The sequence below is a fragment of the Bos grunniens genome, chromosome 5, assembly GCF_055505025.1.
Source record: "Bos grunniens cultivar Pamir isolate PY7600 chromosome 5, Bosgru_T2T1.0, whole genome shotgun sequence".
Lineage (NCBI taxonomy): Eukaryota > Metazoa > Chordata > Mammalia > Artiodactyla > Bovidae > Bos > Bos grunniens.
In genome coordinates, this window is record NC_141169.1 from 114357877 (window position 1) to 114383303 (window position 25427).

At 48.2% G+C, this 25427-nt stretch overlaps 3 protein-coding genes and 1 long non-coding RNA gene across 8 annotated transcripts; 3 read left to right on the top strand and 1 right to left on the bottom strand.

Annotated features, from left to right (window-relative positions):
• Nucleotides 1-988: 988 nt before the first annotated feature.
• Nucleotides 989-6071, top strand: PHETA2 (PH domain containing endocytic trafficking adaptor 2). Of its 5 annotated transcripts, none has more exons than XM_086403103.1 (3): nt 989-1351; nt 2650-2733; nt 3757-6071. In XM_086403103.1, the coding sequence occupies exon 3, from the start codon at nt 3762-3764 to the stop codon at nt 4548-4550; it is 789 nt and encodes a 262-aa protein (XP_086259229.1). In that variant the 5' UTR covers nt 989-1351; nt 2650-2733; nt 3757-3761; the 3' UTR covers nt 4551-6071. The 5 variants fall into 5 exon arrangements, with proteins under 5 accessions (XP_086259229.1, XP_086259226.1, XP_086259227.1 ...); XM_086403100.1 differs by having other exon boundaries at nt 989-1180; XM_086403101.1 differs by lacking the exon at nt 989-1351 and adding an exon at nt 1375-1512.
• A 336-nt stretch (nt 6072-6407) lies between these two features.
• SMDT1 (single-pass membrane protein with aspartate rich tail 1) lies at nt 6408-10143 on the top strand. The gene is made up of 3 exons (XM_086403108.1): nt 6408-6664; nt 8439-8579; nt 9893-10143. The coding sequence occupies exons 1-2, from the start codon at nt 6479-6481 to the stop codon at nt 8574-8576; spliced, it is 324 nt and encodes a 107-aa protein (XP_086259234.1). The 5' UTR covers nt 6408-6478; the 3' UTR covers nt 8577-8579; nt 9893-10143.
• A 1107-nt stretch (nt 10144-11250) lies between these two features.
• Nucleotides 11251-22315, bottom strand: NDUFA6 (NADH:ubiquinone oxidoreductase subunit A6). Its single transcript, XM_086403105.1, has 3 exons — nt 22098-22315; nt 12153-12268; nt 11251-11457 (listed from the first exon to the last, which is right to left on the bottom strand). The coding sequence occupies exons 1-3, from the start codon at nt 22312-22314 to the stop codon at nt 11326-11328; spliced, it is 465 nt and encodes a 154-aa protein (XP_086259231.1). The 5' UTR covers nt 22315; the 3' UTR covers nt 11251-11325.
• LOC147373180 (uncharacterized) lies at nt 21845-24522 on the top strand. The gene is made up of 2 exons (XR_015164590.1): nt 21845-22294; nt 24333-24522. It is a non-coding gene; the product is annotated as an uncharacterized LOC147373180 (long non-coding RNA).
• Nucleotides 24523-25427: the final 905 nt, after the last annotated feature.

Here is a 25427-nt window from a genome sequence, read left to right on the forward strand (position 1 = left end):
CCCACACATTCTAACCCCATATCCTGCTGCTCCTGCCACTCCCCAACACACACACACACACATACACGGGTCTCCTTGCAGTTCCTCAAACACAGCAGGTCTCAGAGCCATTGCACTAGCTGTTCCTTCTGCCTGGAATGCTCTCCCTCCAGATTCTGGCATGAATGGCTCCCTGGTTTCCTTCAATTATTTCTTAAATGTCACATTCTAGGTGAGGCCTACTGTGACCATGCTGTTTAAAATCGCAACCTTCCTACCGCACCCCCCGCCCCATTCCCAGGCCCCTTAACCCGTGCTGTATATTTTCCACAGAACTTATTGCCTCCTATCTCATTTATTATGGTGTCTATTAGTAACTGAATAAAAGTTAGTGGGGGAGACAGATAATAAACAGGAAATAAAACCATGAATGTAAGGAACTTTTTTTTTAGAAGTGGTTAGTCTTATCATGCAAATACAAACCAGGGATGTGACAGAGACCGGCAGGCAGGCTGCTTTCTCAGGGCTGGGGAGGGGACGGGAACTGAGGCCTAAATAATGTGAAGGACCTTGGAGGAGTTAAGAGCCTTGGGGTAGGGTTGGGAAGGAGGAGCGTTCTTGCAGGAACTGCCAGGGCCAGAACTCTTCGAGGTGACAACCAGCAAGTTCATGGGCAGATGTTCTGAGCTCACCAGGCTCCCGGGGCTGTCAGGAAAGCCTCCCCCATCTTTGGTTGTGCCCTCCTGTGTCTTTTACCGCAGGCCTAGCTGTCCACTGACCCCAGGCAGAGCCTGGGCGCTGAAGATGGGTTCCAGGCTGGCAGGAGTGAAGGGAGCAGAAATGAATAATCCCCTCCACTCCGGAAGCGAGATCCAGCCGACTCCAGGGGGCCGGGTTGGGTGACTGGGAAGCTGGGCTGGGCCTCGCGGGCTGGATAGGAGCCCGCCCAGAGGAGGCGTCTGGGCCGAGCCCGTCCCAGACTTGGCTCTGTGCGAGAAGTGGGCCGGGCGGGGAGAGGGGGGCTGGAGAGGGGAAAAGAGAAGGTCTGGAAGTTCTTGGGAGGTGGCCTGGGTCTGAGGCCCCCGGATGGCCCGAGGTGGGACTCCGGGTTCGAGGCCGGCCACCGCCGACCAGCACTGGGCCTCACGCCGGGCACGGCCGGCCAGGCCTCAGTTTCCCCCGGCGTAGATCGCGGGGCCTAGTGAGTAGTGGGCGGGGAGGGGTGAGGGCGGTAATTCGAGCCGCCCAGGCGGGGTCTCTCGGCTCCCGCGGCCACGTTTAGCGGCCCGGACAGACGGTGGCGTGGGGTCCGGAGTCGAAATGGCCCCGGGCCACCCCGCGGGCCGCGCTCCTGGGCTTCGGGGGCGTGGAGGTGAGAGCGGGCCCGGCGGGCTCGGGAGGAGGCGGCCCCGGGAGGAGGCGGCCCCGGGAAGGCGTGGCCCGCGGGGACGTGGCGGGGCCGCTCCCCGCGCGATGGGGAAACCGAGGCGGCAGCCGCGCCCCGAGTCTGCGGTGCTGGCCGCGGAGCTCCCGGTGAGGCCACCCCGTTTCTGGGCGACAGCGGGTCAGACACCCCCACCCCCCCGCGGTGGCCATGGCCAGTGGGTCCCACGCCCCAGCCCGCCGCTCCTCTAACAAAAGAATCTAGAAAAATGCAGTGCAGCGGATTCCTGCCGGGGTTGAAATGCGGGCCTCGTTAACCCGGGAAGCGGGTGGGGAGGAGACGTCCTTCCCTGGGGAGGGGAGACAGTTAGGTCGGCGGATCTCCTCTCCGCGCCCCAGTGCTGGACGGCCGGGAGGTGAGGCCACTACTCAAGGAACCAACCATCTGTGTTGTTCTCTTCCTTCTCCTCCAACCACCATCGGAGACCGGCCCAGCCCCCATCTCAGGACCCTGCTTGCTTCTCTCCATAGCCCTTATCAAGACGGGTCTTCACGTTATTTAATTGATTTTAAAAGACACTAATTATTATTTATTTTTGTCCTTTTTTTTTTTTTTTTTTTTTTTTACAGTGTGCCTCCCCCTCGGAAATGTAGGCTCCAGGAAGGAGGGGCTTTATTTTGTCCACGATTGTATTCAGTTATTTTAACAAATACTTTCTGAGGACCTCCCCAAGCCCTGCAAAGGGCTGGATATTGGGGAGGTTCTACCGGAACCAAGTCCAGTTGGTTGGTTCTAGACATTCTGGGGCTGGGGACAGCGCTATAAACACAAAGGAGATCATTGTGGGATGAAGGCTGCTGTTGGGTCACTTTAGATCAGACCACCTTCCTGATCAGGACCACCTTACATATAGTGATCAGGGCAGGCCTCTCAAATTAGGTCACTTAAAGACCACAGATAAACTATGTGGCAAGTACTAAAAGGGAAAAGCAACAAGCTATGTGGGCACTTAACTCTGACCTAGCCTTAGAGGGCAGGGCGCTGAGGTCCAAAGAGTGATGATCAGGATAATGGGACTCAGATCCTTAAATTGCTCGTAATTGCAGGGCCTGGGTGGACCTCTGTGTGTATGTGTATTTTGGGCAGGGCAGTAGATTATCAGGGGTCAGGGAAGGCTTCCTGGAGGAGGTGGTGGTTTCATTTGACCTGAGGCTGAATAGGAGGCTGAGTAGGAGTAAGTCCAATCCTTTAGGATGGATTGACTATATTTGAGAATTCTTTTGCAGGTGTCCTGGAAACCACGTGGTCAAAGGGCTGAGCCGTGTGGCCAGACAAGAGAGACCCCCACCCCTGCCCAGGGAGCTCTGCGGGTAAGTGGGTCACTGCCAGGACTTGCCCCCCAAAGAGATGAGGGAATCAGGAGACCAAGTTCTGCTTCTCACTGGCCACGTGATCCTGGGAAGCTCACCTTCACTGTTCTGGTCTCAGTTTTCTGTGAGTCAGGAGAACAGTTGGATTATATGCCACTTGCGTGGGCTTCCCTGGTGGCTCAGATGGTAAAGAATCTGCCCGCAACATGGGAGACCTGGGTTCGATCCCTGGGTTGGGAAGATCCCCTGGAGAAGGAAATAGCAAGCCACTCCAGTATTCTTGCCTGGAGAATCCCATGGACTGAGGAGCCTGGCAGGCTACAGTCCATGGAGTCACAAAGAGTTGGACACAATTGAAGTGACTTAGCACACATGTATGGGGCACCAACACTCGGTAGTTGAGGTTGATCCTACTCCACCATGCCCTGTGTTTGTACTTATTTCCTGAGAAGGTCCCTATCTGAACCCACACTCATCGAGGAATGAGGCAGGCCTGCCCCACCCCAGCCCTATCGGGCCCTGCCGGCAGCTAAAGGACTACTGTGCCATCAAATGGAGAGGCCAGCAGGGACCCACGGAGCCCACGGAAACCCCGGATGTTTAGCTTCAGGGTTGGAGCTAAGGGGCCCTCAGATTAGGGGGTGATGTAAGCACAGTGGCTTTTATGAGTTTGGGGTCCATTTCAGCCCAGCTGATGCCTTTTCCTTTGGGTTTTAAAAAGCTGTTCACAGCCCTGCCATACTTCCTGGTCTGACACAAATTACATTTTCCTTTTCTCTGAGTCCTCTGATAACCAGATTTTTTTTTTTTTTTTTTTTGCATGATCCTCACAACCCTTTGAGAACAAAGGCAGGGAGACTAGCCCATTTCACAGATGGAGACACTGAGAACCTCAGGGCACAGAAAGTAAGAAGAGGCCACCGGGCTGGGGCCCAGGCCTCCTCCAGAGCCAGGACTCTTTTTCCCACGGGGTGCAAGCACCGCCTCCCTCTCTGATCGCTGTTCGCCTCTGTCATCTCACAGTTTTCATGGGAGCCATGAAGCTGAACGAGAGGAGTGTGGCCCACTACGCACTGAGCGACTCCCCGGCAGACCACACAGGCTTCCTGCGCACGTGGGGAGGCGCAGGGACGCCACCCACCCCCAGTGGCGCTGGCCGAAGGTGCTGGTTTGTCCTCAAGGGCAACCTGCTGTTCTCCTTTGAGAGTCGAGAGGGCCGGGCGCCTCTGAGCCTCGTGGTGCTAGAGGGCTGCACGGTGGAGCTGGCGGAGGCTCCCGTGCCTGAAGAGTTTGCCTTCGCCATCCGCTTCGACGCTCCTGGGGTGCGCCCACACCTGCTCGCGGCAGATGGGCCGGCGGCCCAGGAGGCTTGGGTGAAGGCGCTGTCTCGGGCAAGCTTTGGGTACATGCGCCTGGTGGTGCGCGAGCTGGAGAACCAGTTGCGTGAAGCCCGCCACAGCCTGGACCTGCACCGCCGCTCATCCTGGAAGGCCGTTTCCAGCCGCTGCAAGCCCCAGGCTCCTGACCGCTGGTCCTCTGGCCTGGAGAACGGCCACTCCCTCTCTAGAGATTGCAGCCCAATGGGCTTGGTGGAAGAAGGGGGCAGCCGGCCAGCAGGGCGGGGCTTGGCCGAGTGGGAGCTGCAGGGCCCTGCCAGCCTCCTCCTAGGCAGGGGGCAGAGCCCCGTGTCCCCTGAGACCTCCTGCTTTTCTACCCTGCATGAGTGGTACGGCCGGGAGATTATGGAGCTGAGGCGGGCCTGGCTGCAGAGGGCCCAGGAGAACCAGCCAGAATGCAAGGACCAGGACAGACCCTGAGCCTGGGCCCTTCGGGTTCAGCCCTTGTCCTGCTGGTCAGGATGCCAGGGCCAGTGCTTTTTCAGGAGTTTAAGGTTTTATAGGTTCTTTTTTTTTTTTTTAAACTGGTTTCTGAAGTTGCTTTTGAGGTGAGCATTCTGCTTCCTGCTTTTTAGGTTTTTCCCCCAGGTTCCAAGTCCACCTTCATGCCTAGAGGGAACTGCAAAATCATTAACTTTCAACCCATTTATTTCCTGAGGCCCAGAGAGGAGAGGTGGCTTGCTCAGCAGTCACAAGGCAAGACTCAGGTCTGCTGACTCTGCGCTGGACTGCCCCTCTCTCAGGGGATATTAATATTAATGAAGTGGGTAATATCACATGACCACAGGTCACTCCACCTTCACCTATACGATTCTACAGTTTCCAACATGGGGAATCTTGTGTAAATACCCGAAGTTGCCTGCAGTGTTGGCTTGAGGGATTGACACTGTCAGAAAAAGTGGACTTACTGTGTCACAGGGGTTTTGGGGGCTTGGCTCCTCCTGAGTGGTGAGAAGATTGAACATGGGACCCCTATCCTGCAGTGAAGACAGGGCTCTTTGGTGAGACAGGGCCTTTAGTAAAGAGGGATTTATCCTGATCAGAAAGTGTTAGGGCCCCTCTTCTTTCCCTGACTGCCCTGTCAACAGATGGTGCTGGTCACTGCCCCAGGAGGGGCCAGTAGCTTTTCTGTTAGCAGAAACTCTGTCCTCAACTCCCTGGGAAAGTCAGTGACTTTGAATTTCAGTCCTGGGCATTTTAGGAGCTTGGACATAGGATTCCTGGCACCCTGTGATAAACTCTTCTCTCTTGACTGGGCCCCTAAAGGTATTCCCGATCCAGAAACCCCTAGGAACTCCTTCAGTCTTTCTTATTACCCAGAGTGTATCTGCCAAGACCCTCTGGTTTCTACTGTCACCAGCATGGTGCCAAGCATTTTTTTTACCAGTTGTTCTGAGAGGCAAAGTGACTGGGTGGACAGGGCCAGAGGCCAATCAGCCTGGCATCCTGATTCTGGTGGCAGCGGCTGGATGGAAGATTCAGAGCCTGGTCCAGTATACACAATCTCTCCCTTAGCCTCTTTCCCTCACTGGGGTCTTATGAGGCCTGACGAGGGGCCAACTAGGCCTAGAGTCTTCAGCTTAAGAGCCTTTTTCAGTCCAGGAGGCTGCAATGCTGCCCAGGGTCCAGGACCTGCTCCGGGGAAGCTGGGTTTGTTTCCTAAGAAGAGGGGCTACCTTTCTAGCCCTGTATGGGAGCCCCACAGCCTGTGTCTCTTGTTTTATACGCAGATATTATAGGGTTTTTGGTTATATTTATTGTTACAGTGCTTTTTATACGATTAAAACACCATGTTTATTACTCGTATTGGTTCCTTTTTAGCAGTTTGTGTGAAAGCCCCCATTCCCCCCCTTTTCAGATATATATTCCCCCTTTTCAGATATATTTTACATTTGGTTGTACATAACATATACCGTGGCATGAAATAAATTTCCAAAATCATTTCAGTAGCACAAGTAATAAATTTGAATTGTATTTTTAAAGTGTTTAAAAAATAGTTTGAAGTTCAATTAAAGTGGTCTTTCATTTCAGTAACTCCCTGCTCGGCCAAGCCCTGGCTGTCCTGGGTGCGGGAACAATACCAGAAATCTGCAAGTTTCACAAGAACAACCCCAGTCAGATGGTCCCACCCTCCAAGCCTGGAATGAGGCGTGTACCCGGGCCTTGGCGTCATCCTCGTGACGTCACCATGTGCCGCAGCAGGAACTAGGTACACTGCGCAAGTCTGTGAGCCGGACCTCTCGTTTGATCCCTACAGACTCGCGAGGCTTGGGCGGCGTTCTTCCTGAGGGTGTCACTGGGGCCGGGCAGTGGGGTCCTGGGGCCCGGACTAGGGGCGGAGCTGGGAGATGGCGTCCGGAGCGGCTCGGTGGCTGGCGTTGGTACGCGTCGGATCTGGGGCTTCCCGGAGCTGGCTGAGCCTGAGGAAAGGTGGTGATGTCTCCGCCGGACGGAGCTGCTCAGGTCAGAGTCTGGTACCGACGAGGTCGGTCATCGTTACTCGCAGCGGCGCCATTTTGCCCAAACCGGTGAAAGTGAGTGTCTGCCTGGAGGCGGGGCGAAGGGGCCGAGGCCAATCATTGTGGGGAGTGTGTGCAGGTTGACGCTGATTGACAGGAGCAAAGGCCAGTCGAACGACTGCCTTAGACCGGAAGCCGGATCAAGGACAAAGTTTTGCGCTGATGCATTGCTAGTTTTGACAAATGGGAGGAAGTGGCCGGTTGAGTTAAGTGGTCGTTGTTGAGCCGGGTACAGGGAGACAGAAGATGGGGGTCAAGAGCGGAGAAAGATGGCACTTTGCACTAGTTCATCCAGAGGAGCGCAGTGCCCTGGCTCTTTGGAGCCAAAGGACTCGGCTTTATGCATACAGTATAGACAAGTCTTGTTACGTCTCTACTTCGTAGTTGATGGGATGAAAAACGAATTTGTAAATAAACGGTTCGTGGGACAGACTTTATCTTTTTGTGAGTTTGGACCTAGTATTTAATTCATGTGACTAGGTGTGCAGGGAATTATTACAATCTGTTTTTACAAATGAAAAATGAGGGGCCAGAGTAGGGAAGCCAGTGTGCAAAGCTAACAGCTGAGTTAGGTTCTGGAATTCAGACTTCCTGTTGGTACAGCCCCCACCAGATCCTGTTTTCCCATTACTGAGTGTTACTACATGCCCTCAGTACCCTTGGAGTTTTTTCAGTAAAATAAGAACAACCCCTTATACCGGGATTTTTTTTTTCTTTAATTCCAGGGCTGTGTGAGAGTTACAAAACAAAAACAAATTCTTTTAAAGCTATTTTGGCCGTCGCAAGCTTACACAAAGTGAGTTCAAACCTGTCTCACAGCAAGAAACAGGGTCCAGCTGTTAGGGAAAAGCTGCCTTTAAAGAGGCACGATTGAAAAACATTTTTTTGCGGGCGAACCCCTGTAGGGAAATAATGAGAGGAAATGTTGAGATTTTATTGGAACTTCTCAAGTCTATTTAAATAGTCTTTTACTATAAAAAACATACTCAGTTTTCAAAATACACCTGTTTCTAAAATGTAATATAGTGAAGTCACATTTGTCAGGCACCAGGGAACCAGTTAGAGAACTGTACAGAATCTCTCTTCAGTGTACATGTTCATAATTTTGTAATCCGTTTGCATGTATTTAGTGACTTACTAGGGAGAAGGCAATGGCACCCCACTCCAGTACTGTTGCCCGGAAAATCCCATGGATGGAGGAGCCTGGTGGGCTGCAGTCCATGGGGTCGCTAAGAGTCGGACACGACTGAGCGACTTCACTTTCAGTTGTCACTTTCATGCATTGGAGAAGGAAATGGCAACCCACTCCAGTGTTCTTGCCTGGAGAATCCCATGGACGGAGAAGCCTGGTGGGCTGCAGTCCATGGGGTCGCACAGAGTTGGACATGACTGAAGCGACTTAATAGTGTAGTAGTAGTAGTAGTAGTAGTAGTAGTAGTAGTGACTTACTCAAGCAGAACTGAACTATTATTTCCGTAGTCCACCTCCTAGTACTTTACCTGTTTAAAAGCATCTGCAAGTAATTAATAGCTAGTGCCTTAATTTTTAGATGTCTGTAAGAGTGCCTTGTATTTTTCTTTCTGGTGTACAGTTTGATGGCCATAGAATCACTTTATCTCTTCTTCTAATCATTTTTCTTGCTCCGAATTTTTCCAAGGACTTTAAAATCAAGTTGCTTAATGATGAATCTGAGATCCACAGGAGGGAATGCCCCTGAGAGGGACAGGCCTTCTGTGGTCTTGCTAGAGTGGGCACTGGAGCTCACAGCCACCACTCTGACCCTCTGCAGATGTCCTTCGGCCTTCTCCGCGTGTTCTCCATTGTGATCCCCTTTCTCTATGTTGGGACGCTCATTAGCAAGAACTTTGCTGCTCTACTTGAGGAACATGACATTTTTGTTCCAGAGGACGATGATGATGACGACTAACAGGTAAGATTTGCTTCTCCCCCACACATGGACCAGGAGCCGGAAGTAGGGTGGAGCATCGGAACTGTGATGTGGTTTGGAGACAAGCAGGAGCACAGACTTTTAATGAATTGACACACTTGCTGGCTAATATCTTTTATGTCACCTTTTCTCTATGTTGGATGAAGGAAACTATCTTACTGACTTACAAATTCACTGAGGTCTCTTCCAGCCAGGTTGAATCCCAACCACCCTTTTCTATTTGCCCTTTGAAAGTGTTAGTCACTCAGTTGTGTCTGATTTCTTTGTGACCCTGATGAACTGTAGCCCTCGAGGTTCCTCTGTCCATGGAATTCTCCAGGCAAGAATACTGAAGTGGGTAGCCATTCCCTTCTCCACGGGATCTTCCCTTCTGACCCAGGGATTGAACGCTGGTCTCCTGCATTGCAGGCAGATTCTTTGCAGTTTGAGCCACTAGGGAAGCCCATTTGGCCTTTATGTACCCTCAATTCTCTCAACCCACAAACTTTGTAGATAATTTAATATGCCTTACACACCCATCACAGCTTCATTTCACCAGCTCCACAATGAAATTTAGAAACTACAGGCCCTTATCAGTGAGCTCCGGCTACCAGCAGTCTGTACATAGGCACTGCAGCCTGGCTCATACACTGCTCACAGACCTTTCCCCAGGGCCAGTTCCATTCAGCTTTCTTGTGTTGACTTCCGGTGCCCTAGTATGTGCTGACTGGCTGTATTATTGTTGTAAATAAGAACCCTCCTGACTCTCTGGTCTGGTTTTTAAGGCTTGCCATGATCTGGTTACACCTATTATTCCAGCCTTATCTCCCATATTATCTTCCACATACCTACCCCCAGTTATTCACTATTTCTTGAATTCTGCACTCTTAGCCACTCCCAGGCAGTAGTAGCCCATTATTCATCCCGACTGAAAGGCTATTTCCCAGTGTGCTGTTTATACCAGTTCTTCATTATCTTTGATGAAGGTATCTTTCCTCATCCCTCCACTTGAAAGTGACTGCTCTGCCCTCTTACTGACCAGTACCTCTTGTGGTATTCAGTATTATACACTTAAGATATACCCTAAACTCTACTCGACTACATTTTGCTGCAGGAAACATGTTTTTTGTTTTTTAAATATCTTTGGGGCCCCAGTGCCCGGTCTGGTGAATGTAAATATATGAATGAGTAACTGAGTGTACTCAAAGCTGCCTTTCTCCTGGCGTGTTTGGTAGAACCTCTGTGGAATTCTCTTTCAGTCTATGGTTAGAGGTCTGTTCTGTCAGCCAGCTCATTGCTGCTTTCCTTTTTTGCAGGGCCTGGAGGAAGGACAGAAAGGAGAAAGCCCTAACTTAAGAAATGGTGATGCTCGCAGCCTCTCCTCCTTTCCCATCCGTAGATGGGCCCGGGGACAGCCCTCAGCCTCCCAACCCCCGTGAAGACCCCTGCATGGTTTGTGACCACGGCCCAAATCCCCAGGCTCTGGGAGGTTCCCGGAGATGTGCTGTTCACTGAGCATAATCAGATCATGAAAAAACATAATAAACATCAGCTCTGTGTGACTGAATGATGGCTGAAGTCTCTGGAGTTGGCTGTAGCTGCAGTTTATTGTCCCTGCCGTCCTATCTCTACCTGCTGAACAAATAGGTCTTTGACTTACAACCCAGAGTCTTCAGGCCCCTGTCGATCAACAAAGGAATTTGGGGAACCTGGGACAAATTTTCATTATTTACAAAAGCCTAACAGCTGCACAGGCTACCTAAAGGCTGAAACTTTTGTGCTGAGTAACACTGGCTAGTTAGCACATACAATCAGAAGCAGCTTTGAGTGTTAAAATAAGTCCTTGAGAAATACCACTTTTTAGCAAAAGGTGGGTTCCTTAGCTGAAAAAATAATAAAGGGGTTGTTGGTACTGAAAAATTTGGGACTCCTCAGGGTTATTGTACCTACAGATACTGAAGCCCCTTCTCCAGCATTTAGACTGTCCAGGGATGGAAGAGACCGCCACCATCCAGAGCAAACAGTTCTTTCAGATCAGATCAGATCAGTCGCTCGGTGTGTTCGACTCTTTGCGACCCCATGAATCGCAATTCTTTAAGTGGGGTCAAAATGTATTCTTGTCACTTGAGCTACACCTCAATTCACAAAGGGAATATTTCTGTTCTGTGTGTGCGCTGAACAGCTGTGTCTCTAGCAGAACGCCTGAGAAGGAAGTTAACTCCATTCTAAGGACCAGCACTGTTGTGAGTAGAGGCCTAGGCTGCTGAGCAGACATTTTCTTGAGAACCCAGAGAAAAATAGCCCAGCTTGTCAGCTCCACCTCTCAGCCTCTTAGTGCTGCTCTAACCTTTTCCAATAGTAAGAGCTGGTTAATTTTGGACAATCTGTGCCATTAAACCAAGCTATCCACTCCTGGTGGCTGTAGAAACAGCGAAGTTAACGAAGCCATCCAGCACCATACCCAGAATGACAGTTTCTGAGCAGATGGCCTCTTCCTTCTGTTTACCGACATGCAAGACTCGGAGAAAAGAGAATCTAATTTACTGGAAATACCACACTTCAGGAAAAGGGAAAGAACAGGTGGTGTGTACACCGGACCCAACTTGTTCAGACAAAACGTGAGAGACTGCAGAAGTACAGCTTCCCACTGGGGAACCAATGGAATATCATGAAATGACCGACATATATTGAGTTTATTTTTGCTTTAAAATATTTAAATATCAACATGCACCTTTTCCACTGAGTGATTTCACGGGTCGTGCCCAACATAGAACTTGGAGAGGAAATCCTTTGGCCTCGGTGCTTCTGTTTCATGGAAAAACCGCATAACATGTGTCCGCTGCTTCCACACTTTAATTGTTTCTTCCAGTTCCATCTTTCCCTGTACAAGTGAGGGGACAGGTCTCAGTCAAGAGTGGCTGGGTGGAAGGAGCACAACACTGAAGGCCAGGGTTAGATCATCTCTAGCACCGACTTTTTGAGTGACCTTGGGCAAGTAATATGCCCTACCCAGACCATAGTTTCTGCATCTGGAAAACGATAATAATCTCTGAGGCTTGTCAAATATATATATTTTAACCCTCTAGCTGACTGGTTCCAAGGGGATAACTTTTGGTCACCAGGCCTGTGCCCCATGACTGCCTACCCTGACTGGCTTAATATGTACCATTCTTTCCACATTACTTACTGGCCCATGCTGAAGTTGCCACTGATTCTAGTGAGACAGACCACAGGGACAGAGTCAAGCCCAGGATCTGACTCCACTTACTCAGCCAACTGGCCTCTTCTGGCTGTAAACTGGCAACGTGGTGAAGTGGTAACCTCCATGGATGAGGTTCAAGAAGAATTCAAACTTCCCTCTTTTTTTAGTTTTAAAATGCAAGCCAGTGAATTTTCCCTTGAATAATCTTATAATCTATTTACCCAGGTGAGAACCTCCAATCAACTGTTCCTTTGAAACACTAGGTAACAGTTGCTGACCCAGTTGTTGCTTTTAAACTTGGTGATAAAATATTCATCTGGAAAGCTCTGGACAAGTTGACTCCTCTTTTAAATCAGTCAGGGAGCGTCAGTTACCTTAATTACCAGAAGATCAACCACCCTGGGGTCTGTGATGTGCGCATTCTTCTTAAACATTTCCCGGACTTTATCCCGTCCCTGTTTCACAGAGATGTCTAGCTGGAATAAATGCACTAGAGAGAAAACATGATTCAGGGTAGAGATGGTTAAAATGTGTTTTTTAAAAATTGAGTCAGTGTCACTCACTGAAAACATAGGTTGCCCATTCACTCCATTCACCAAATATTAGGCTGACCCTAAGCAAGGTACTTGAAGATGTGAAGAAGCCTGAGATATAGTACTATCTCAAGAACTTACGTTTTGTTTGGGGAAACAAGCCCACTGCATTTGAAGAGGCAGCATAGCACGGCTCAAGAATACGAATAAGCTGGGTTCAAATCCCAGCTTTGTTGTCTATCAGCTACATGATTCTGTATACATTAACTTCTCTATGCCTGAGGGTATTTATTTGCTGGTGAAATGAGGAGAGCAGCACATATTAACTCCAGAGCAGCTGTGAGGATTCTGAGAGAATGAAAGATGCTTAGGCCAGTGCCTGACATGGAATAAGCTCTCAATAAATGTCAGCATTATTATTACACAGAACAACTGGCAAGAAATGCAGGGCTGACATTAACATACAACCATATGGTGTAGGTTTGTGTACCATGGAAACAAGAGCCAAGGGAGACTGCTGCGTGTGCAGGTAGGGAAAGGTGTCGATCCAGCAGGCAGTTACTGCCATATTAGGTTCACCAGGGGGAAGCAGAGGGAAGTGCAAGATGTAACAGCTCCTGCTTTCTAGGTCTTAAATCCACCAGTGCAAATACTGCAAAAATCACAATATTCAGTAATCCCTGATTAAGTGCTAAAACAGTGGGACAGACTCAGTGACCTGAGAGTCCGACAAAGCGTGTATGTCTTTGAAAATTAGGTTTTAGTCATTTTATTCTCATTTTCTGGCAGTTGGCCTTCAGTGGATTTGCTGATGACAAGGACATGAACGGAGCCTTGTATGGTAGGTAGATGGGATGAGGGGAGAAAGGGGCACGTGGGGCTAAGCGGACAGCATAACCAGGCTCACAGGCTAGCATGAGCACTGTGGTTGAGACCAGTGGGCTCACTGGTGAGAATACCCGCAGTATGGCCACTCCTGTGACGGGTCCACTCTAGTCTATGGAGCTACCACAGCCAGCTCTGAAAACCATGAGGGCCACCTCGTGACTGAATTAACCAACAACAAAGTGCGAATCTTTAATTATACAGGTGGCTTAGTGACAGCAATAGAAAAATAAAGCTTCTGCCGAGGCAAAGACCATGCCAGGCTGCCTCAACCAAAGAATAAGCAATAGCAGAATCTAACAGGAGAAACTGCATCCCAGCTTTACAGGACAGTGTTAACAGAGGATAGAAGATCACAAGAGAAAGAACTCAGTCTCCAGTGGAGTTCTGTAGCAGCCTGCCATGATGAGCCAACTATACACGGCTCTTCCCAAATGTGCCGTCAATGACTTCACTGAGAGCCTAAAATCAACCGTGCGGGGAGTACTCATGGCACTGAAAATGCCAGGGGCTTTCCTGGTGGTCCAGTGATTAAGAATCCCCTGCCAATGAAGGGGACACAGGTTCGATGCCTGCTTCGGGAAGATCCACACGCTGGAGCAGTTAAGCCCCTGCACCACAACTACTGAGCCCACGCGCCTACAGCCCATGCTTCTGGGATAAGAGAAGCCCGCGCGCCACAACAGAGTGGCCTCAGCTCTCTCACGGCAACCAGAGAAAGCCTGTGAGCAGCCATGAAGACCCAGCATAGCCAAAAACACACCACAGTATCACATTAGGAATTCTAGAAAAGGGCCAACAAAGAGACAGGAAGACAGAGACACGAATGCAAACTAACGTGGATCCTGAACGTCGGAATCTTACCACTAGAGCACTGTGGGGACTTGCCTGACGTTGGACAACTGATCCCTGGCAAACACAGGCCAAGAGTCCAGGTTGCTGGTTCTTTAATTTACAATGTCCTGTTCTTTCCACTCCAGTACTCTTGCCTAGAAAATCCCGTAGACAGAGGAGCCTGGTAGGCTGCAGTCCATGGGGTCACAAGGAGTCGGACACGACTGAGCGACTTCACTTTCACTTTTCACTTTCGTGCATTGGAGAAGGAAATGGCAACCCACTCCAGTGTTCTTGCCTGGAGAATCCCAGGGATGGGGGAGCCTGGTGGGCTGCTGTCTATGGGGTCGCACAGAGTCAGACACGACTAAAGTGACTTAGCAGCAGCAAGGAAAGGAGTATGAGGAATCTTCCCCTGCTATCGGTGCTTACCTTTCCTACATTTTCATACTAGAATTCAGTTCAAAATAGGAGAGAAAACCAAGGTGCCTCTATGCACACGAGGGGAGCTGGTGTCCACCCAACTCCCATTCCCCAAGGTCTCCAGAACCACACACCAGCGCACTGGGTGTGAGTCTTCTCAGGAAAATGTTCACAAACGCAAAGTTTTGCTTACAGTGTTGTTCAAGGACCCCGCAGTGCCCATCCTCTCAGGTTAAGAATCCTTGTTTCTAAAGAGACAAATTCCATAGCTTTGACCCAGCTGTCGTCCTCCTATTGCACCCCCTGAACACACCCCTCTGCCACTGAGAAAGGCTGTGGGAAGGTAAACAGGAACAGCTAAGCAACAGTCTGCTGAATTGTTCTTTGGTCTAAATCCGTGGTCATCAAACCTGTGATGACTCTGCCCGCCAGAACATCTGGCAACATCTGGAGGCATTTTTGACGGTCACAGCGAGGGGGAAGAGCGCTGATGGCGCCACTGGGTGGAGGCCAGGCATGTTGCTAAGCATCTGACAAGGCACAGGGCGGTCTCCACAACAAGGAACCACCCAGCACAGATGCTGCTGCTGAGAAGCCCTGGTGTAAACCAATTCCAACTGCTCCTTCTCAACTCACAGATTCCTGGCTTACTCTTTGAGTCCTAAATGTTTTAATTTCAATTTTAAAAACATCTGTGAGGCTCAAAAGGAAGATATGAAAGTGCCCTTCTGGATGAAGGTGACTTCCACGGTGCGCGTCTTCCTCAAGTTACTGTTAAGGCTTTTCTGAGTCAGGAAGGCTCGACACATTAGGAAGGATGACAATGGGACAGTTCTCAGTCATTTGCTCCACTTCATTTGGGAGCATTTATACCAAGTGCCAGGAGACCCTTAGATGGGAAGGTAGCATGGTGTGATGAAAAAGAGCATGGGATCGGGGGTCAAATGAGCTGGGTAAGGTCTCCACACCATCATGAACTATGACCTTGGCTGGGGTACAAGCACCTCAGTCTGTTTCCTCATCTAAAACATAGGAGCGAAAACAACCTCTGACCTCACTCCTTTACAGGAATGTGGCAAAAATCAAGTGACAACATCTTACCCACAGTAAAGTACTGATACAGTGTTAAGTGTTGAAAATTTCAGCACTTATTTCCCATACCTCTATTATGTTTGGGGTTTTAATGATCTGGTTATATGCCTACTTTCCTGACTAGACCATAAGACTCTTGAAGGCAGGGTTGTGTTTTAATCACTTTTCTATCTCTCTAGGTATCTAGTACTGACCCTGTAGTACAAGAAGTATCCAATAACATAGAAATTAAATGAATAGTTTCTATACAAAGTCCCCTGCTACACTGTAACCAGCAAGCAGCATGTATTATTTTTTTCAAAGGAGGGAATCTGGGGTGGTTTTGTTCTGTGCTTCCACGCAGAGGCAAGCACCCAGGCAAATGGCGGTCTGTTCCAAGTGCGCAGCATAACCGGGCCCTGTGAGATTCAGGGCAGACTACAGCAGGAGCTGAGCTGAGCATCACAGCTGACAATCGGGGTCTGCCGGTGTGATGTGAGACAAGCTTATGTGCCTCAGTTTTCTCATCTGTAAGCCAGGGAGACACCTGGAACCCACACTACAGCGAGGCCTTTGGCATAGTGCCGCGCCATGTGTTTGAAAATGTCATGTTCGAATCTTTGCGACCCCAGACTGTAGCCCACCAGGATCCTCTGTCCATGGAATTCCCCGAGCAAAAATACTGGAGTGAGCTGCCATTTCCTCCTCTAGGGTATCTTTCCAACCCAGGGACTGAACCCAGGTTTCCTGCATCTCCTTCCATTGGCAGGCGGATTCTTTACCACTGAGCCACCCAGGAAGCCCCAGTGAATGTTGCTCAGGCCAGTGTGTACACTGGTGTCATGATATCCATCACTGGGGATTTCAGCTGAGGATCCAAACTAAGGATTGGGAATAAGTAAAAGTATAATATTGATAATAACTAACATAATAATTATTATGCAATTGTGCAATCTCAAAAATGACAAAATGATCTTGGTTCGTTTCTAAGGCAAACCATTCAGTATCACCGCAATCCAAGTCTATGCCCCAACCACTAATGCCAAAGAAGCTGAAGCTGAACGGTTCTATGAAGACCTACAAGACCTTCTAGAACTAACACCAAAAAAAGATTTCCTTTTCATCACAAGGACTGGAATGCAAAAGGAGGAAATCAAGAGATACCTGGAGTAACAGGCAAGTTTGGCCTTGGAGTACAAAATGGAGCAGGGCAAAGGCTAACAGAGTTTTGCCAAGAGAATGCACTGGCCATAGCAAACACCCTCTTCCAACAACACAAGAGACGACTCTACACATGAACATGACCATATGGTCAATACTGAAATCAGACTGATTCTATTCTTTGCAGCCAAAGACGGAGAAGCTCTACATAGCAAAACAAGACTGGGAGCTTACTGTGGCTTACATCATGAACTTCTTATTGCAAAATTCAGATTTAAACTGAAGAAAGTGGGGAAACCACTAGACCATTCAGGTATGACCTAAATCAAATCCCTTATGATTATACAGTGGAAGTGACAAATAGATTCAAGGGATTAGATCTGATAGACAGAGTGCCTGAAGAACTATGGATGGAGGTTCCTAACACTGTACAGGAGGCGGTATCAAAACCATCCCCAAGAATTAGAAATGCAAAACGGCAAACCGGTTTTCTGAAGAGACCTTACAAATAGCTGAGAAAAGAGAAGCGAAACGCAAAGAAGAAAAGGAAAGATATATCCATCTGAACGCACAGTTCCAAAGAATAGCAAGAAGTAAGAAAGCGTTCCTAAGTGATCAATGCAAAGAAATAGAGGAAAACAATAGAATGGGAAAGACTAGAGAGCTCTTCAAGAAAATTAGAGATACCAGGGGAACATTTCATGCAAAGATGAGCATAATAAAGGACAGAAATGGTAGGGACCTAACAGAAGCAGAAGATATTAAGAAGAGATGGCAAGAATACACAGAAGAACTGTACAAAAAAGATCTTCACAACCCAGAAAACCACAGTGGTGTGACCACTAACCTAGAGCCAGACATCCTGGAGTGTGAAGTCGAGTGAGCCTTAGGAAGCATCACTACGAACAAAGCTAGTGGAGGTGATGGAATTCCAATTGAGCTATTTCAAATCCTAAAAGATGCTGTGTCACATAATACAGCCACCTAGATAAAACCAACTGAACAGACTTACTTTTGTTAAGTTTTATACTTTTTGAGAATCTATATAAAATTGACACAGTATTTTGAACTTTTATATTCCATAGCAACTGAAGACATGAAGAACAACATGTAATGCTGCTGTATTTTTATTACTAATTGCACAATTCTGTGTCTAATGATGAAAGTTGAATTGTGTTAGAGAAATTGGCTATCCATTGGCCTCTAGAGAAACACAGTGTAGTTCTCCACGTATTTATGGATTCCTTTATCCCATGTCACATTTACTTTGGTCTTACATGTATTTAAATGTCTGAAGTGCCTTAGACTCTTGCCATATTTTCAAAATAAAATTTCATTAAGCTCTAAAAAAAAAAAAAAAAAAAAGATGATGCTGTCAAAGTGCTGCACTCAATATGCCAGCAAATTTGGAAAACTCAGCAGTGGCCACAGGACTGGAAAAGGCCAGTTTTCATTCCAATCCCAAAGAAAGGCAATGCCAAAGAATGTTCAAATTACTGCACAATTGTACTCATCTCACACGCTAGCAAACTAATGCTCAAAATTCTCCAAGTGAGGCTTCAACAGTACATGAACTGAAAATTTCCAGGTATTCAAGCTGGATTTAGAAAAGTCAAAGGAACCAGACAGAGATCAAATTGCCAACATCTGTTTGATCATAGAAAAAGCAAGAGAATTTCAGAAAACCATCTCCTTCTGCTTCACTGACTGTGCCAAAGCCTTTGACTGTGCGGATCACAACAAACTGGAAAATTCTTAAAGAGATGGGAATACCAGACCACCTGACCTGTCTCCTGAGAAATCTGTATGCAGGTCAAGAAGCAACAGTTAGAACTGGACATGGAATAACGGACTGGTTCCAAATTGAGAAAGGAGTACATCAAGGCTGTATATTGCTTGCTTATTTAACCTATATGCAGACTATATCATGAGAAATGCCCGGCTGGATGAAGCACAAGCTGGAATCAAGACTGCAGGGAAAATATTAATAACCTCAGATATGCAGATGACACTACCCTTATGGCAGAAATTGAAGAACTTAACAGCCTCTTGATAAAAGTGAAAGAGGAGAGTGAAAAAGTTGGCTTAAAACTCAACATTCAGAAAACTAAGATCATAGCATCTGGTCCCATCACTTCATGGCAAATAGATGGGGAAACAATGGAAACAGTGACAGACTTTATTTTTGGGGGCTCCAAAATCACTACAGATGGTGACTGCAGCCATGAAATTAAGATGCTTGCTCCTTGGAAGGAAAGCTATGATCAACCTAGACAGCATATTAAAAAGCAGAGACATTACTTTGCCAACAAAGATCCATCTGGTCTAAGCTCTGGTTTTTATAGTAGTCATACATGGATGTGAGAGTTGGGACTATAAAGAAAGCTGAGCGCCGAAGAATTGATGCTTTTGAACTGTGGTGTTGGAGAAGACTCTTTAAAGTCCCTTGGACTGCAAAGAGATCCAACCAGTCTATCTTAAAAGAAATCAGTCCTGAATATTCACTGGACTGATGCTGAAGCTGAAACTCCAGTACTTTGGCCACGTGATGCGAAGAACTGACTCACGAGAAAAGACCCTGATGCTGGGAAAGATGAAGGCAGGAGGAGAAGGGAACGACAGAGGATGAGATGGTTGGATGGCATCACTGACTCAATGGACATGAGTTTGAGTAGGCTCCGGGAGTTGGTGATGGACAGGGAAGCCTGGCGTGCTGCAGTCCATGGGGTTGCAAAGAGTCGGACACCACTGAGTGACTGAACTGAACATAATAATTACAATGATGAATGTTAGATATGAATGAATGTTAGTTATTATCAATACTTTCACTTATTCCCAATCTTTAGTTTGGATCCTCAGCTGAAATCTTGTGATGGATATCATGACACCGGTTTACACAAGCCTGAGCAAACAACAAGCCACAGATCACTGACCCTCCCCACAAAGGTGCTGCCCCGCCTTGAGCCCCCCCTACATGGAATTTCCCCTGCTCTACAGGCTCCTATAATCCCCTGGTTTCTCCTCCTCTTCTCAGGACCCTCCTGACTCTGGGCTTATCTTCTCAAACAGTATTTGAGGGACAGTCTTGGAGGGTGTTGGTTCTGAATTAACTGAATACTGGGTTCCAGCCTCAGTTCAGCCACTGATGTTTTACCCTTTGCAAAGTATTCTTCCTGTCATCTGGGTCTTGTTCCCCACCTCCTGTCCTCCCTGCAACAAGAAAACATTCTTGGGCACCCATGAAGTGTTCTGCCAGGCAAACCTATTTTACCTGCATTTGAATACACACACCACCTCACATACTAGTGACTGCCACTGCCCTAAACTTATCCATCTGTTCTCTGGAGGTCTGTGAATTTGTAGTCCCTGAACCCCGGATCACTCAGGTTTCTCCCTTCCTTGTATCCTATGGGTTTCACGTTTAAATTCTGATCCTTGATAACCTCTTAAAAAGTCAACCTGAGGGCAGGGACACTGTGGAGCAGACACAGCTCTCATACAGTAAAGAGCTGGGTTCTGCATAGAAAGTAAGCCCTATAAATAATAGTAACAGTAACAAGACAAGAGGAGCAGCCAGCATTTAGTGAGTGTCTAAATGTCAGACCCTACGCCAAGCACTTTAGATTCATAAACTTATTTAATAGAGCAACTCTCTGAAGAAGGTACTCTTATCATTCTACAGATGAGGAAACTGAGGCACAGCGAAGTGAAATAGCTTGCTCATGGTAACACAGCTAGTAAGGGCCAGGGTTTGGAGGCAAGTCCACATAACTACATTCTACTGCTTCTCACACACAGGCAAGGAAGTGGCAGCCCTGAGAGCTATGGTGCTCAGGTCACTCAACACGTCTCTTCTCAGACCACCGGTGGTGGCCTCCATTAAAACACACTTCTCCAGGGGGTCTTTCCAACCCAGGGATCGAACCCTGGTCTCCAGCATTGTAGGCAGATTCTTTACTGATAGAGCTAGCAGGGAAGCCCTAAAACACACTAAGTCAGATTAGACAATTACAGAATATCGACAGTGCCTGACATTTGTACTGCCCTTGACAGTTTGCCCAACTTTTCTTTGGTCAGGGACACTGGGCAGCAGCACTGATGGCGATGCCAAGACAAAATCTCTCTGAACCCAGGGAACTTATGTCATAGTCCTTCAGGAGGACAGACTGGTTCTCTGACATCTAAGTGAAGACAGGGGTTCTGCTGGGGGCAGGGAAAGGAGCTCCTAAGGAATATTAGGGGCCTGTGGAGCTGGGTAAAAAGACCTGGGAGACTGCAGAAGGCCACCTAAACAGGAGGGACTGGAAAAGGCACCACCATCTTTCTGGATGACCTTGGGAAACTCACTTCCCTTCTCCGGTACTGTTTCTTTGTGGTGGATGTGGGAACCAGGTGATCGCTGAAACCCCACAACCCCTTTGTTTATATCACCTAATGCTGCTGCTGCTAAGTCGCTTCAGTCGTGTCCGACTCTGTGCGACCCCACAGACGGCAGCCCACCAGGCTCCCCCATCCCTGGGATTCTCCAGGCAAGAACACTGGAGTGGGTTGCCATTTCCTTCTCCAATGCAGGAAAGTAAAAAGTGAAAGTGAAGTCGCTCAGTTGTGTCCAACTCTTAGCGACCCCATGGACTGCAGACCACCAGGCTCCTCCATCCATGGGATTTTCCAGGCCAAGAGTACTGGAGTGGGGTGCTATTGCCTTCTCTGCATCGTATCATTAAAAACTAGCGTTTCTGACAAATGAGATAAAAGGAGAAAATGGCTTGATGTAATTAGGTTAAAAATTAAATATAAATTTACAAATACATTATAACATTAAATGTGTTTTAAAAAATAAACACAGAAAAAAGACTGAAAATATACCAAAATGTTAATATCACTTTTCTGTGAGACTAGGTGAGTTTAATTTTATTTTTCTATTTTATCTACTAGTTTTATAGTCAGAGAGAATGAAGAGGTTTCCCTCCCTGTCTTTTTAATACCTAATGGGAATCTGTAAACACATTCAGGAACTCGAGTTGGGTTCCAGATCCACCACCAGAGGCGGGCCCTCAGGCTCTCGGCCCACAGATCACTTCGACTCTAAGTGCCTCGACTGCTTCATCTACAAAACGAAGTGTGTCACTCACAGTCCCTGCTCTCCCTCCCAAGGGTTCAGGAAGACTTAGGGGGCCCAACAGTGAGAGCGCCTAGAAGCGCGGTTCCGACGCACAGCACGGCTGGTCTGACCCCCGCGCCGCCGCCAGGTCAGGTCCACCAAGGCTCGTGTGACCCTACTCGCCTGAAGCGCTCGAAATCACCTCTGCTCAAGTTGGTGACCTCAGCTCCGCCCGGCAGAAACGGGAGGCCGGGACGGCTGCGACCTTGGGCGGCTGCCTCCCGGGCCCCGCGTGAGCCGCAGCCTCTCACCAGTGTTCGGCACCTCCCGATACCAGGCGCGGTAGAGTTCGCGCACCCTCCGCTTGGCCTCGTTCATGTCCCGACTGAAAATGGGCTTCACCGAGGTGCTGGCCGCAACGGCAGCCTGGCGGAGTCCGCTCGCCGCCATCTTGCTGAGACAACCACTTCCCAGCTCCACCCCGTTTCGACCTGTAAGTCCGGCCGAGGTACGAATCCTTTTTATCATTGGCTAGAACTTAAAGTCCCGCCCCCAAATGCCACTGGTGGGCGGGAGAACGGCTACAGAGTTCTCTGATTGGCGGAGAAACCCCTCTCTCTGGGTGGAGACAGGCAGGTGTAGGCTGCGCATGCTCACCTGCGGAATAGTACGGTCTACCGTTGGGCGTCCTAACTGTTGCCTGACCGCGCTGACAGGGGGCGCTCGGGCCCAGGCTGGCGGCAGTGCCCGAGCCTGCTGACTGGCGTCCAGTGCATCACGCCCGCGAGCCGCCCCGGGCGCTGGTGTGGTAACGTACATCGGCGCGCACTTCGTGGAGCTTCTATATCAGCTCGCCACGCTCGGGTCACGGGCCCTCCTGAGGTGGATAATGGCGCCAGGGCTGCTGTGTCGTCGGCCTGGCCCCTCTGCAGATTTTCTGCAACTGTTTTTCCCCACCTTTAAGCCAACTCTTTCGAAGCTCGGTATAGATGTGCACGCGCTCTCCTGGCCTTGGGCTTCTCTGTGCTTCTCCACAGCCCAGGGAGGTAGCTTAATCATCTGTTCCCATTTTAGACGGGGACGTTTTCATCCCAAACTCTGGATGAAACTCTGTGAAAAACAGCCCAGAATTTTGAGCTGGAAGGAACCTTAGGTCGTCCATTCTGGGTACCTCTCTTTTCCCTGGTATTTTTCTTTTATTTATTTAGTTAGTTAGTTTAAGCCACACCTGCGTGGCATGTGGGGTCTCAGTTCCCCCACCAAGGATTGAACCCATGGCCCCTATAGTGGAAGCTTAGAGTCTTAACCACTGGACTGCTGGGGAAGCCCCTTTCCTGACATTTGTCTACTGAGGCTATCTCTGAACATCAGAGAGGGAGCCTAGAAGAGTAAAAGGAAAAATAACAGCTAACAACATGTCAGGCGGTGGGTAGATATTGTTAATCTTCCTTCAACTCCTAGATCAGGTAGGTTCTGTTAGCACCCCCATGATACAGGTGAGGAAGCTGAGATGGTGCAGGCTAGGTCACTTGCCATTTTAGGTTCTGCCCCAGACTGACTGCTGTCTGGAGTCTATCTGTCTCATCTGAAAATGCAGTTGACAAACACCTTATGAGTGTTAGGGAAGGAGAAGAAGTCAGGGCTGAACTTAGCTTTGAGACCTCAGCCAGCATAGGGGATGGACCTGCATCTAGCCTAGTCTTTCCCATTTTAAAGGATAAAAAACTGGATTTCTCCCCTTGTGCTATTTTTTTAGTGTACATTTAAATGAGTCGTGCGTTTAAAGAAAGCATGTAACGTGTAAGTTATAAGGGATAACAGAATGGGAACTTTTGAACTTCAGTACCCGCCTCAAGAAGTTGTAGTACAGTTAAGATTTATGTAAAGTGTTCAGTTCAGTCACTCAGTCACGTCCAACTCTTTGCAACCCCATGGACTGCAGCAGGCCAGGCCTCCCTGTCCATCACCAACTCCCAGAGCTTGCATTTAAAGTGTACGGTGCTCCTATTAACCACTGTTTTACATTCTTCAGGCACATTAACTAGTTGAAGCTTCCTGACACACCTGTGAGATAAATGCTGTTATACCCATTTTACAGATTAGAAAATTGAAACACAGTGGCCAAGTTACTTGACAATATTGGATTGAGACCCAGGTAGCTGACCTGGTTCATGCTCCTGCCTCCTCTAGGAGTAACCACTATCATGAACATAGTGTTTAATATTCTTATCCATTGAAAGAAAGTAAGGTCTGGACTTCCGTGGTGGCCCAGTGGTTAAGAATCTGCTTGCTGAATGGATTTGATCCCCGGTCCAGGAAGAGTCTACCTGCCTCCAGGCATCTGGGGCTTCCCTTGTGGCTCAGCTGGTAAAGAATCCACCTGCAATGCAGGAGACTTGGGTTCGATCCCTGGGTTTGGAAGATGCCCTGGAGAAGGGAACAGCTACCTACTCCAGTATTCTGGCCTGAAGAATTCCATGGACTGTATAGTCCATGAGGTCGCAAAGAGTTGGACACGACTGAGCGACTTTCACTTTTCTTTCTAGGCATCTAAGCTGCTGTGCCTTAGCACCTGGGAGCCACAATTGCTGAAGCCTGCACGGCTAGAGCCTGTGCTCTGCTGCAAGAGAAGCCGGTGCTATGAGAAGCCCATGTACCACAACGGGAGGAAAGCTCACATGCAGCAATGAAGACCCAACGTAGTCAGAAATAAATAAAGTCTGTGCGGAAAAAAAAGTCTCTAAAACAGCTCACAACTAGAGGGAGAATATTTGCAAATCCTCTATTCCATAAGGGACTTCTATCTAAGGTCTATAAAAGACTTACAACTCAATTTTTTAAAAAGCCCTGTTTGAAAATAAGCAAAGGTGACACCACCAAATGCTAATGAGAATGCGGAGCTGCAGGGACTCGCGTTGTCGGTGAGGATACAGCCGGTGTAGAAAACAGCTTGGCAGTTTCTTACGAAACTAGCATACTCTGGACTTGCCAGTGGTCAGGGGTTAAGACTTCAGTCTTTCACTTCACGGGGCTCAGATTTGATCCCTGGTTGGAAAACATTAAGATCCCACATGCCACGAGGCACGGCCAAAACACAAAAACTAGCATACTCTTACCATATAAGCCAGTAATCACACACCTTGGTATTTACCCAAATGAGTTGAAAAATTATGTCCACACAAAAACCTGCACGTGGATATTTATAACAGCTTTATTTATAGTTGTCAAAATTTGGAAGCCACCAAGAAGTCCTCCAGGAGGTGAATGAATAAATAAGCTGTGATACATTCAGACAGTGGAATATTCTGGAGCAGTAGAAAGAAATGAGCCATGAAAAGATGTGGATATTTATGGATATTTATAAACTTTAATGGATATTACTAAGTGAAAGAAGTCAATCTGAAAAGGCTACCTTTATGATTCCAGCTACATGACACACTGGAAAAAGGCAAAACTATGGCGGCAAAAGATCATTCGTTGTCAGGGACTAGGGTGGAGGGAGAGAGGAATAAGTGCAGCACAGAGAGATTTTAGGGCAGTGAGCCCATTGTCAATGATACTGTGGTGGTGAATACATGTCATTATATATTTGTCCAAATCCACAGATTGAACCCTAATGTAAACTATGGACTTTGAATGGC

Bases quoted from the DNA above. Each gene is read 5' to 3' on its own strand.
- NDUFA6 (XM_086403105.1), bottom strand. From the start codon at position 22,314: ATGATAAAAAGGATTCGTACCTCGGCCGGACTTACAGGTCGAAACGGG. The intron at 12,269-22,097 runs GTGAGAGGCTGC...TTTTCTCTCTAG, and splicing joins TCGGGAGGTGCCGAACACTG to TGCATTTATTCCAGCTAGAC. The intron at 11,458-12,152 runs GTAACTGACGCT...TCACTTGTACAG, and splicing joins TTGATCTTCTGGTAATTAAG to GGAAAGATGGAACTGGAAGA.
- PHETA2 (XM_086403103.1), top strand. From the start codon at position 3,762: ATGGGAGCCATGAAGCTGAACGAGAGGAGTGTGGCCCACTACGCACTG.
- SMDT1 (XM_086403108.1), top strand. From the start codon at position 6,479: ATGGCGTCCGGAGCGGCTCGGTGGCTGGCGTTGGTACGCGTCGGATCT. The intron at 6,665-8,438 runs GTGAGTGTCTGC...GACCCTCTGCAG, and splicing joins TTTTGCCCAAACCGGTGAAA to ATGTCCTTCGGCCTTCTCCG.